The 11,928-nt window shown below is 43.3% G+C and overlaps 1 protein-coding gene across 1 annotated transcript; it reads right to left on the reverse strand.

The window, feature by feature from the left end:
- Positions 1-695: 695 nt before the first annotated feature.
- acad9 (acyl-CoA dehydrogenase family, member 9) lies at positions 696-10,801 on the reverse strand. The gene is made up of 18 exons (XM_070902076.1): positions 10,598-10,801; positions 9,835-9,928; positions 9,594-9,695; positions 8,728-8,834; positions 8,517-8,617; positions 6,798-6,876; positions 6,512-6,683; positions 6,323-6,396; positions 6,164-6,239; positions 5,995-6,065; positions 5,786-5,905; positions 5,567-5,695; positions 4,764-4,843; positions 4,093-4,219; positions 3,929-4,006; positions 2,979-3,107; positions 1,211-1,283; positions 696-895 (listed from the first exon to the last, which is right to left on the reverse strand). Exons 1-18 carry the CDS (start codon positions 10,775-10,777, stop codon positions 795-797), a joined length of 1,893 nt encoding a protein of 630 aa, XP_070758177.1. The 5' UTR covers positions 10,778-10,801; the 3' UTR covers positions 696-794.
- Positions 10,802-11,928: the final 1,127 nt, after the last annotated feature.

Below are 11,928 nucleotides of genomic sequence, written 5' to 3' on the forward strand. Positions count from 1 at the left end.
TGTGATTTGCGTGTTTCTCACATTGCTCGCTTCAGTTCAGTGTCATTTTTCAGCTCGTCATGTTTCTGGTTGCAGCTGACTGTAATAACCTTCAGTTTCGTGTTTTCATTGTGTTGCAGCCTTTGCCTCAACTGTCTGTGATGAACCTGAATTATGATGAAGCTCCGGAAAAGAAGAGTGTGGCTCTGGCTCCAGGCCTCTGTATGGACTGCAGCCTCAGCAGCAAAAACAACAGCATCGCCAGACACACCTCTCTGTACAACAAGTACCACTACAAGTCAGTTTCAGTTAGCGTTTTTATCCCCCCCCCCCCCACACACACAAAAAAAAAGAAAAAAGAAACTCCACAGATACCAGAGAATAGTAATAAAAGCTTTTTGTGTTCATGTTCTGTTACAGTGGATTCAGTAAGCAGCACTCGTCACTGTACAAGCGGACCGCCCTGCCTCTGACAGACAAGGAGAAGAGTATCTTCACTTTTCAAAAGTATGCACCCAACAGGAAGACACATACGTCAGGTGTCCAGCCCTTGAGGAATATTGTGGAAGCCAGAATCCACAAAAACTGTATCTTGTATACCAAATAGGCTCATGAGCGAGAATTAAATACTAAAAACCTAAAGAGCATTTTAGTTCAAACTTGATCAGAAGAGAGCGCCCATCATCCAAAGGGGTTATCTTTGAAGCCATGGTTAATAAATTGCAGAAATCTCTTTAATCAAGTGTACATATAATGTCAAACAAAAGTACCAACAGAAGAACGGAGGAGACAGTATTACGGTCCCATGGGAGAGCTCAGTATGTTCTTTCCAGAGGGTGAGAGCAGACGTAGGCTCTGTTCTCCAGGACCTCCCTGGCGATCTTCTTGATGTTGGCATCGTTGTTCTCAGGAGAGTCTGGAACGGATTGAGATGGGAATTACAAAAAAAAAAAAAACAAGCCTCTTTCATTGTTAAAACACAAAACACAACATTCGCATCTGTCTGGATCATGTCACAGCATAACTCTGGATTACATACAGGTCATTAAAACCAAAAAAACAAATTCACACAGTGTGAAAATGAAAGCAGCGGGAGGTTTGAGTGTTGGTATGTGGGGCTTGGTGGGGAAATTCCACAACACATGCGAGTCTTTTGTACTTGAGATGCAGTAAAAAAAAAAAAAAAAAAGGCAAGGGGCTGTTCTCAATTACCATTGTGTGTTGTACTTACGTTTTTGCAACTGAGTCATCAAGTAATTGTTCTTGAAGAACGCGTCGCTGCAGAAAGTGTTTGCAAGCAGCACCTAGAAAAAGAAACAAGGCTCATTCATCAAAACCTGCAGGCATGAATCCAAGTGGGAAACTCAAACATGACGCAGCAGGAGGCGGGTAAAAGCACAAAACGTCAGAATGTTTCATTTGTTGGTTCAATTGTCATCAATAACTTAAGTCAAAGTCAGCAGCTACAGAACCAAACAACTTTACAATGGCAGTGGAACGAAGCCTAATGTTTGAAGCCCGTGTTAAGCTTGTGATCCTCAGTCTCCAAAAAGACATGGAATTCAGTTAAGACAGGATCTCTACTGCAGTCTGTGTGTGGACCACTGTGTTTGCTGCCATCTATGCCTGTAGCGACAGGGGAGAGGAACAACAGGGCGTCCCATCTGAAACACAGAGGAGGATAATACAAAGCATTCACCGCTGCCTTTAATGTCTCGCTGTGATTTAGTTTGCGCTCCTTTGCTTCACGTCACTGTTTCTGATTACACCACAGGACCTACAGCTGGTGTTAACCCTCCAGCCATCCTGTGCCCTTTCTCCACCTCAGTCTGCTCTGATACAAACTGATGAAGGTGGAGAGTACAAACTCAGAGGTGACGACACGTTGCGACCGCTGCTACCGCTTTAGTTGCTTTCGGTAGACTACAACACGCCGCAGTAAGTGAAAACAGCCTCCTCTAATTAGATAACCTTTGTTTTATTAAGCCTGGTAACTTTACTAATCTTAATTAAGACCGGACCTGCTTCCTGGATTATTACATTGTAATCAAATGCGACGAGTTAACTGTTGTGTATCAGTGTAACTGCAATGCACGTGTAGAGTGGGTGCTTGTTTTAAAAGACATTTCAAAAGGTGGAAAGGGGGAGATTTTCAATGTTGTAGGGCTTGAAAAATAGTGGCAAAATATGACCCCTCACTAAACGTATGTGTTTGCCGTCTAGTAATCAAAATCCCTATGTGGAGAGCAAACGACTGCAGCCAGCTTAATAGACCACATTCACACGGCGGCCATTTTCCTCTGACGTCACGCTCGGGGTGGAAAGCTCAAATGCTGTTATCATGTCGGATCTGACAAATCATCTCACCGCTTCCCGGTTAATCAGCAACTGAAAAGAGCTGGACATCTGGACATCGGGCCATATTTCAAAGTAAAACAACATATTTGATAACCCATTAACTACCGGTTGGCATCCAACGTTAGCATTCAACCACTTCCTAGCTAACAGCCCGATGTCCACCTGGATTTTCACTATCGTCTTTTCAGTTGCTGATCACTCTGGAAGCGGTGAGATGATAACGATTTGTCAGATCCGACACGATAACAGCTTTTGAGCCCCCTTCTGAGCGTGACGTCAGAGGAAAATGGCCGCCGTGTGAATATGGTCTATGGCAGGCTGAACTCATCGATGGTTTGATTCTTCCCCATCTGCGCATAAATATGGACCAGTGGTATATGGGGCGAGTGAGGCAGCTGAGGAACTGATGTGTGTACCAATGCGGTGAGGTAAATGGAAAACTGCCTTCACTATGAAAAAAGAGAAATGGATTCAAGATGAAGATTCATTCCAGGTGTATAGGAGGCCTTTAGCCTTTGAAGTCGTGACCGTGGACACACTTTCCTCCACTCTTTGACTCTGCTGCTTTGTTGGAGTAACGTTGACCATGCATGTCGTTTAGTAGCTGGGCCATTAATGGTTAATGTGAGATTCCTTCTCACCTCATAGTCGTGATTCCTGACGCCGATGCTGATGGAGCGGCTGGCTCTGGATAGGACAGCTGTCATGGCGTAGATGTTGATCAGCACATCTGCTACTCTCTTCAGGACGAGCTGTTCATCCACTATGGTCTGACAAAAACAAGGACACTTCAGCCATGATCAAACTACTTCTGCTTGAGTTAGTCTCTATAATGCAGCGGGTTAAAAACTAATTGTGTACCTTTTTATCATTTTTTCCATCAAGAGAGACTTTTGGTGGTTGGTACCAAAAAGAGGACAGCTTTTTTTCGTTTTTTTTCTGCTGCTTAGGAAGCAGTTTGGATTTTGCTCTCAAGTTGTTGTTCTTCTCTTGGTAGGATCAAAGCTTTATGAGGCTTAAGACCAAAACTGACCTCTCAGTAGGAGGGATTTAGGAGTTATCCTGTGTCAAAGTACACAACTGTGAAGTAGACTGGGCGTGAATCCCATAGAGGACACTGCACATTTATGGCAGCACACACAGTCAAGCCTTCGCTAACCACGTCAAGCTACCAACATTAGTATGTGTGGTAATTAAAAGAAAAAATCCAGTTATTAACTTCTGCATCTTCAGCAGCTGAAGATTTTAGTGTGATGAAAGCCCTCTGAGGACACTTCTCATATACTGGATCAAAACAGAGGCAAATGATACAGGAAGTAGGGATTTGGAAAGCGGACCAGTTTCCATGATGTTTATAGCTTCTTTGGGAAAGCCGTGATTACAAAAGCACAGTCATGGAAGAAAAAGAGACGACTTTGGAGCAGCTGTCTTAACAGACCAACAGCACCTCAGAAACAGAAGATATGAACAGATCTCACAACACTTGCGTTCTGCCGTTTAAGACAAATGGGAATTTTGTTCAAAAGAATTGGATACAGGAAAATCCCAGAATGTAAAAAAAAAAAAAAAAAAAAAATCAATCAAATGTTACCTTTCCATATCTGTACAGCAGGCTCTCCACAGTCGATCCAAAAAGGCTGATGTTCTGTTCCAACTTCTTTGCACTTTCCTGTAAAACAGAAAACTCCTGAGCTTCTTGAAAACAATGAATTCATCGAAGGGGTCCTTTAAAAAAAGTTCAAATCAAGTTCTTACTGCCATGCTAGGATGCACCACTCCATCTTTTCCCGTCAGGCCGAGGTCCACTGACCCTCCGAGTGAGTTCTTCAGTTTCTTGCCCACCATGCTCAAAGCAAGACCTATATTTCCTTTCTTCATCTCCCTGCAGGCAGAGCAGAGAAAAGACTGTTCACACACACACAAGAAAATCAGTAACGTAGCTATCAAGGCCACACAGATTCACAGGTCGTTTTAAGCAGCTAAAATGATTTAATTATCTCTGAAAATTAAATGTTTTATCCGTGACGCAGCCTTTAAGACCAGAGAAAGCCTCTGACAAACCAGCTTCACACGCTTCCTGCTCGGCGCAAGACAGCAGATAAAGTTAGCGACTAGCATGGTGAGCAGCTAGCAGTGCCAAACAGAATTAAAAGGAGAGTAAATACAGGCCAGAAACAAAACTCTCTGTGAAAAAGCTCTGTGCTCTGTTGCTCAGGCAACTCTTTGCTAATGCATTAGCAATAACAAGTTTATAAAAAGACAATATGTCAAACATGTATGTGATTTTCAGGTTATTTTGGAGGTCTGCCCCAAAGTGGCCCCAATGCAGCGCTAACCAAAATCACCACCTATGTCTAGTCATATGTCACAATCAATCAATATAATATGAAATATTTCCCTGCTTGACACAACCTTCATATTCTTACTTGATTTTCCCTGTAAGGACTTTGCCAGCATACTGCATTCCAGTGAGAGCGATGTACATCCTCAGGATTTCATTGGTCCCCTGAAATCAGACAACAACATCTAAAAAAGGTGGTGTGTGTGTGGGTGGGTGGGGGCACACTGTGGGATCATAGGGCACCACACTACATTTTGATATTTGCAAGAGTTCCAAATGGTCCTCTCAGTGAAAGCATGAGAGGGTCGTGAACATGGAAAACCATGAATCCTGAAAAATTATGAGTGATTATGACACAGAAAAAACTGAAAAATCTGCTCAGTCCATTTATCCAGCTACAGAAAGAATGATTAACCCACAGCTAAAAAAAAACAAAACTCTTTGATTCCACCTGCTGGCCACTTACAGAACGGATCATCTGAACAAACCAACAACAGTACATGTTTTAGAAATACTGGGGTCCAAAGAGTCTCACCCGCTTCAAACATTTTTGAGTCACCACCAACCAAACTCTGTAGATATTTCTCATTAAAAAAAAACAAAAAAAAGGAAAATCACAAAATTTCACATTATATTTATTTAACTGTTTATGAAATTTTCTAAAAATGGATCTCAAATGGTCTAAATGTTGTTTCAGAGCCTTTGCTGAAACTCTTGTTTAAACGACATTTAGTCTAAAGAATATCAGTCAATCTCTAAAAAAAGAAAAACGTGTAAAATGAGAGTAGAATCCAAGAATGTAAACTCCTCTTCATGTCTAAAAACTCCCATAAATATGTCAGAGGACAAGACCTTCAGCGTCCTCAGTGGTAATAATTATTACACTACCTCAAAGATGGGCAGGATGCGACAGTCCCTGACGTAGCGCTCGTAGGGGTAGTTCTTCGTGTAACCCAGACCTCCGAGGATCTGAAGAGCTTCACTGACACAAATCCAGCCTCCCTCTGAGCTGAACACCTGAGCAGAAGATGGAGAATACGATATCATGAAACATTTTGTTTTATAGTGGTATGATTTCTATGAACAAAGCGGACGAAGCGGTCTGACCTTGACCATGGCGGCCTCCAGAGAACAGTCCGGAAGACCCGGTCTGTCCATCATCCCTGCCGTCAGGTACGCCATGCTCTCCATCACGAAGGCATTAAGGGCCATCAGTGCAAACTTCTCCTACAGTAACGGGGCAAGCACACACACCGTATTCACGTCTGACCAGACTGAGAGGAGGAGATTATTCATAAGACGCCAATCGATCTTACCTGAATCATACCGAATTCCCCCAGGCTTTTGTTAAACTGCTTCCTGGTTGCGGCGTACTCGGAGGTCATTTCTACAGAAAGTCGGACAGGGATGATGTAGAACTGAAGACATTTTACTAACCCCCCCCCCCCCAAAACACAGAAAGTCTTAATCAGTGCAGGTTTTTACCTATCAATTTTTTAATAATTCCAGCTGAAGAACTGCCCATGCTGAACCTCCCTGAGTTCAGGATGTTCATGGCAATCTGTCCAACACAAAGCAAAGGTTTGGTGTACAAATCAATGCAACCATGCAGATTCAGTTGTGTAGAGGACAGATAAAGCTTACCTTGAATCCACCACCTATTTCTCCTATTACATTCTCCACTGGCACTGGGACGTTGTCATAGGACACTTCACAAGCTGAAAAAACAAAAAGGTCAAAAGGGTTTCGCTAAAAATGACATGAAAAGGCACAAACTCTGCAGAGACCACTCCCAAGTGTTCATCTTTTTATCCAAACTCATGAGAGGCTTACTGTTGGAGCCCCGGATGCCCAGTTTGTCCTCAGGCTTGCCGCTGGTGATGCCCCCGAAAGCCCTCTCCACGATAAACGCTGAAATCTTATCTTTCTTCACGCCGTCTTCGACCACCTCCGTCCTGGCGAACACTGTCATAATATCTGCCATGCCTCCGTTTGAAATCCAAATCTGATAACACAGAAAAATCTTCAGAGCTTGAAGGCCAAACGAATAATGCAAGAGGATTGTGATGTAACTTTGAAGTCCACATGAAACATCTGGGAGCTTTTTGAGTCCTCTCACCTTTGACCCGCTGATCAGGTAATGTTTCCGGTCTTCTGACAGAGTTGCGCGGGTCTGAATGGAGGCTGCATCACTTCCACTGAAATGGTCAGTACAAGTGGATGTAAGTGGAGCTAATCCAAACATACAGTATACTGAGATAAGAAGTATATAAGAGATGCTGTCACCGATTTTATTGGTTGGGAAGGCGTCCCTTAAAATCGTTATTGGAATCGTAATTGGACTCCTCAAACATAGTCTGGTCAGCATTTAACCACTGCTCTAAGGGGCGCTTTTCCATCGGGGACCCGGGCCCGGTTCAGAGTACACTTGACCCCAAAGTACAGTTCGTTTTGGTTAGTGTGAACACTGCGTACCGTACCCAGGTCCGCTTGAAAAGGTGGTCTCGAGTATGGTTCATGTACCATAAAGTGTTCCTTTGTCATCACGGTGGAGGTTTTGCCACAATACTGACTCACCAAAAGTTGAGACAGGTGTATTTATACTACAGACAGAGAGACAGATGTGTATTTGTTCTACCACCAGCCAATTATGCGACTTCTAAAACCCTTTGGCTACAGCACTGATTCCTATTAAAAGCAGGTGAATACTTAAGCAAACAACTCATTTGTATTTTATATTTGTATTTCATTCAGACCACTTTGTAGAGATCTGTTATCACTCTGACATTAAAAGCCTGCATAACATTTCAAATATGTTATGTAGGCATTGTCTATCAAACTGCACGCAATCATAGCAATAATACTTCTGCTCTGTGCTACATTACTATTTTTAAAAAAAAGGCACCCTGTAGTGTTTTTGACCACTAAGGAGCAATGTCTTTATGAGTGGGTCACTGTTTTGCTTGTATCACGCGCGAGGATACTGGATCTGCTGATTGACGGTTGGTGGCGTGCAAAGAAACGAAAGGACAAAAATAATGTCAACGCCTTGAATGTATTCTCCAGTGTTTTTTGGGGGGGAAACATCCGAAATGCTCCTTTTCGTCTCAGCCAGCTGGAGGGGCGGGTGTGTGTTTGATTGACAGCAGCTGGCAGGCAGCCAGTGTTACACCGTAGGGACCAAGAGTCAAAGTAAACAAACTTGCGCTGCAGCTCCATGTCATGGACAGACAGCGAGTTGGTGGTGGTATTAAAGAGAAAGAACCACGGCAGCATCTAACAGGACCAAACTGGCAGGCTGCTGATTGGCTGTTAGTCAGTGTGACTGTCTGCCGATGACAGAGCACTGATGTTGCAGCTTTATGCAAGACTTGACTGGCTGTATGGAAACAAGTTCTTCCAACAGTATTAGACAACTTAATGCAAAACTTGGGGGGGGCGCCATCATGAAAATATATATTTCTCCCTTTTGCTTTTAGATCTTTTCTCAAAGGAGAACAAAGGACAAGGGATATACAGAGCCCACATGATGCTGTATCAGACAAAAACGTGCTATTTAATATCAGTTTTAAATGTTTTTAAAAACAGCATTGACGGAAATGCATTTAGCAGATCTGTTAGACCCTCAGGATACACACAGTGTGTTCTGATGAGAAACAGCGAATGTAAACAGAAACTTTTGTTTGTTTCCAGCTTGTGCTCTTGTAAAAACCAACCGAACCACAGGTACTACAAACAAACAACCTTGATGGCGAAAACAAAGCTTCAATTTGTGTGTGTCATAATATAAATAAAGAGTGACATTAGACTCCAACTGATGAGGTGTCGGTGCCTTTACCTTCCAGGCTCTGTCAGACAGAAAGCGGCGATGTGTTCTCCTGAGGACAGTTTCGGCAGATACTTCTGCTTCTGGGCTTCATTTCCTGCTATCAGAATCCCCTGAAACACCAAACAGCTGTTAGCAAACCTGACGCACTGCTACGATACCAGTTATCGTGGACTCAAGCGTTCCTCCACTTTCCTGCTAGAGAGGAAAGTTTCAATTTTACCTTCAGTCCGATGGCTTGATGCGCAGCCAGTGTTACAGCAATAGAGGCATCTAATGAGATGATCTCTGCCAGCCGCGCATACATGGTGTTGGACAACCCGAGACCCCCTGGGATGACGAAAAAAATTAATTAATTAAAAAAAAGACACCGCCTCCAACTTGTGCTAGGAAGACACGTTCGGGCTTTTATTACTGTATGTCTCACTTGCATGAGCCATGGACACAGCATTTTAAACTCAGTATAAACTGTTGCGATGTATAGGGAAACTCCATCACGATCCATGCAGAGCTCATGTTGCGTTGAGTTCAAATGTGTGGACTAATATTTGAGACACATTAACTGCTGAGTACACACACCACATAGCCCCCAGGTAGAGAGCAAACTGACCCAACTGTCAAAGTGAATTTGGCCTGAAGTGGACTCATGACTTATACTGCAGCTAGCCACCAGGGGGCAATCGAGACGTTTTGGCTTCACTTATGCGTCCATCTTTATCTATACAGTCTGTGGTCCAGACTGTATAAAGTTTCATATCAACCCTTGCAAATAATGTTGATATATTAAAAACATCCATAGTCCCCAGAGGATGAATCTTTGGTGATCCCCCTGGCTTTTTCTCTAGTGCCACCATGAGGTTGACATTTGTGGTTGCTTAAAATTTGGAACAGATATTCAAGTCCCCCTCCGGATGAACTGTTATCACTTTGGTGAACCCTTAACTTTGAAAATGTGTCCAAATACTTTGGTTTATGATCTAATACCTGCAAAACTGATGACAGCCCCATCAGCCTCAGTAAAGCTCCACTTAACAAACACTCACGCTGTAACTGGGCTACGTTTGAACCTCCAGGTCACACCGATCTTACCATACTCCTCAGGGACCATGATCCCAAAGAGCCCGAGCTCCTTCAACCCACTCATCGTCTCTGGGGGGATTTTGGCTTCTCTGTCGATCTTCGCCGAGTCAACTGAAATCACAATAAACATCTCACCAAATGACTCAAACACAACAGACTGCAAGCTCTTAACTCGGTTTACATGTTATAACATATGCTGCGGCACGCTAATGGCATTCGCAGTTTCATCCATCAGACCGCCTTCTCTCACCTTCCTCGCTGAAGAATTTTTCCACCGGCGCAACAAGCTGCTTGATCTCCTCAGCTTCCTCATTCCCGATTTCTGGATAAGGGAAGACCTCAGCCTGGAGGGGAAACGGACCGTTTTAGAAAAGAGATGACCAGTTGATCCAAATACTCAAGACCCCTGAGTGTTTGTTAATTTCTCCTCTGTTTATGCCATAAGATGGCATAAACAGAGGAGAAATTCGGGAGCAGCACAAAGACAGATATAAGTACACATACAGAGAGAAATGTATAAAATATAAATAAGAATAGGGTTAAACAGAAACTACTATGCCACTACTAGAGGCTACTATACATACACTATGTAATAGAAACTTCTATGCCACTACTAGAGGCTACTATACATACACTATGTAATAGAAAGTACTGGTGACTTGCGTAGCCACTACTAGAGTAGCCTCTAGTAGTGGCTACGCAAGTCACCAGATGTCACTGTAGCTACTCGATGCGTTTGAAGCCCCGAAGCTTCGAGTCTTTTTCAGGTCTTGTGTCGAAGTCTGCTCCCCCCCGACCCCCTTCCAACAGTGAGTCGGTCAGGTTATGGCGTAGCACAGGTTGGGGCGGGGGTTAGGGTACGGTTAAGCATCTCGGAAGGCGGTTTGGTTAGGGTTAGCTTGCTTTTGTTCAGTTTTAACACATATCGACAGAGCCACTTCGACACAACCTCCGCCACTAGCTTACCCTGAACCTAAGTCACACCGAGGCTAACTTTGACGGGTCCCCATTACCTTGTTCACCTGACCCAGGAACAAATCCTTGGCATAAGCGAGGCTTCTCGCGTGAGTTTTAAAGGACCTCCGCTGCCGGAGATGTAGCGCTTCTTTCCCAGCATGCCTCACGTTACAGGCGAGCAGCCGCTGTCCGAGTTGAGCGGTTTTCGATAAAACGGCAAGTCTGTTTACATTCATCGTTCTGCTGTCGGACTCCTCTGCCTCACGTAGCCCATGGATGTGATGTACGTAACCAGGATACCTTTCACCCCTTTCTGTCGCATGCTGATGATGTGTACACATTGGTTAGATAACACCTTCAAAGACCCTCGTAAACTGCGAATGTCACTTCAGCAAACACAAGTGAACTGGCTCAAACGCGTAAAGAAACAGCTTAGCAACATAGTTAAAGATGTATAAACACTAATAATAATTTTTAAAAAAATAAATAAAAAGAAAACATTGTGGATGATTCATTAACTGAAGTTTACAGATAATGGACTTTAATTGACTGACCGTTCCGACACATCCGCTGTAGTCTTATGATCTTATGAATGGACGGGTTTTTTTTTTTAACGTTTTTTCCCTGCAATTTTAATTTAATTACATTTTCGAAAGAGAGAATATTCATTTCCAGCAAAATGTCATACAATATCAACGCAAAAAAGAAAAAGAAAAAAATCCGCCAACTGTTATCAACAGCATTTTATGCAGACAGTGGCCAAAAGCCCGAATCCTTCACAAAATATTTTCACTACCCTCAAAAAAAGTATGTATTTCATATTGTATTGCTCCTTGTTTTATTGCCTTTGTGATATTTCCGGTAACACCTGAACACAACATAACAGTGGCGCGTGAACACCACGTGGTGGCGCAATGTACAAGGGAACTACTGAGTAGTGGAGGCGAAATATATATATAAAACTATCAAATGAGGGAGAACTTGGTTTTTAAAGCTGATGTTTCAAATGTAGGCTGATTTCAGAAACCAACAAGACATCACAAAGCTGTGAATAAAAAGAGCAGGCTGTCTACACACAGAAATACCAAAAAACAAACAAACAAACAGCTGCTCTGTGTAAGTATGACTGAATGTGCAGTTCTACAATGCAAACCATTGTTTGCAGGCAGAGGATAGGGAGCTCTGTGCTCGGCCCCTCCCAGCCGCATGATGACGTTGTCCTGCCGACACTGAGGATGTGGCCCTCAAAGCTGGGATCTATTTTTAGCTCCAACCTCAAGGGCCTGACAGACAAACAGGGCAAACTGTCACTCAGACCACCTGCCACAGCCAGCCAGGCAGCCAGGCATGTTGGCTGTGCAAGGCTGAGAAAAGAATTTAGTATAGC

This window comes from Enoplosus armatus, chromosome 3, assembly GCF_043641665.1.
Source record: "Enoplosus armatus isolate fEnoArm2 chromosome 3, fEnoArm2.hap1, whole genome shotgun sequence".
In the NCBI taxonomy this organism is placed as follows: Eukaryota; Metazoa; Chordata; class Actinopteri; order Centrarchiformes; family Enoplosidae; genus Enoplosus; species Enoplosus armatus.

What these genes read in the sequence shown, in the direction of transcription:
- acad9 (XM_070902076.1), bottom strand. Translation starts at nt 10,777, where the DNA reads ATGAATGTAAACAGACTTGCCGTTTTATCGAAAACCGCTCAACTCGGA. An exon ending in ATCAAGCCATCGGACTGAAG is followed by an intron (nt 8,618 to 8,727) that starts GTAAAATTGAAA and finishes TTGGTGTTTCAG; the next exon opens with GGGATTCTGATAGCAGGAAA. An exon ending in ACCTGATCAGCGGGTCAAAG is followed by an intron (nt 6,684 to 6,797) that starts GTGAGAGGACTC and finishes CTGTGTTATCAG; the next exon opens with ATTTGGATTTCAAACGGAGG.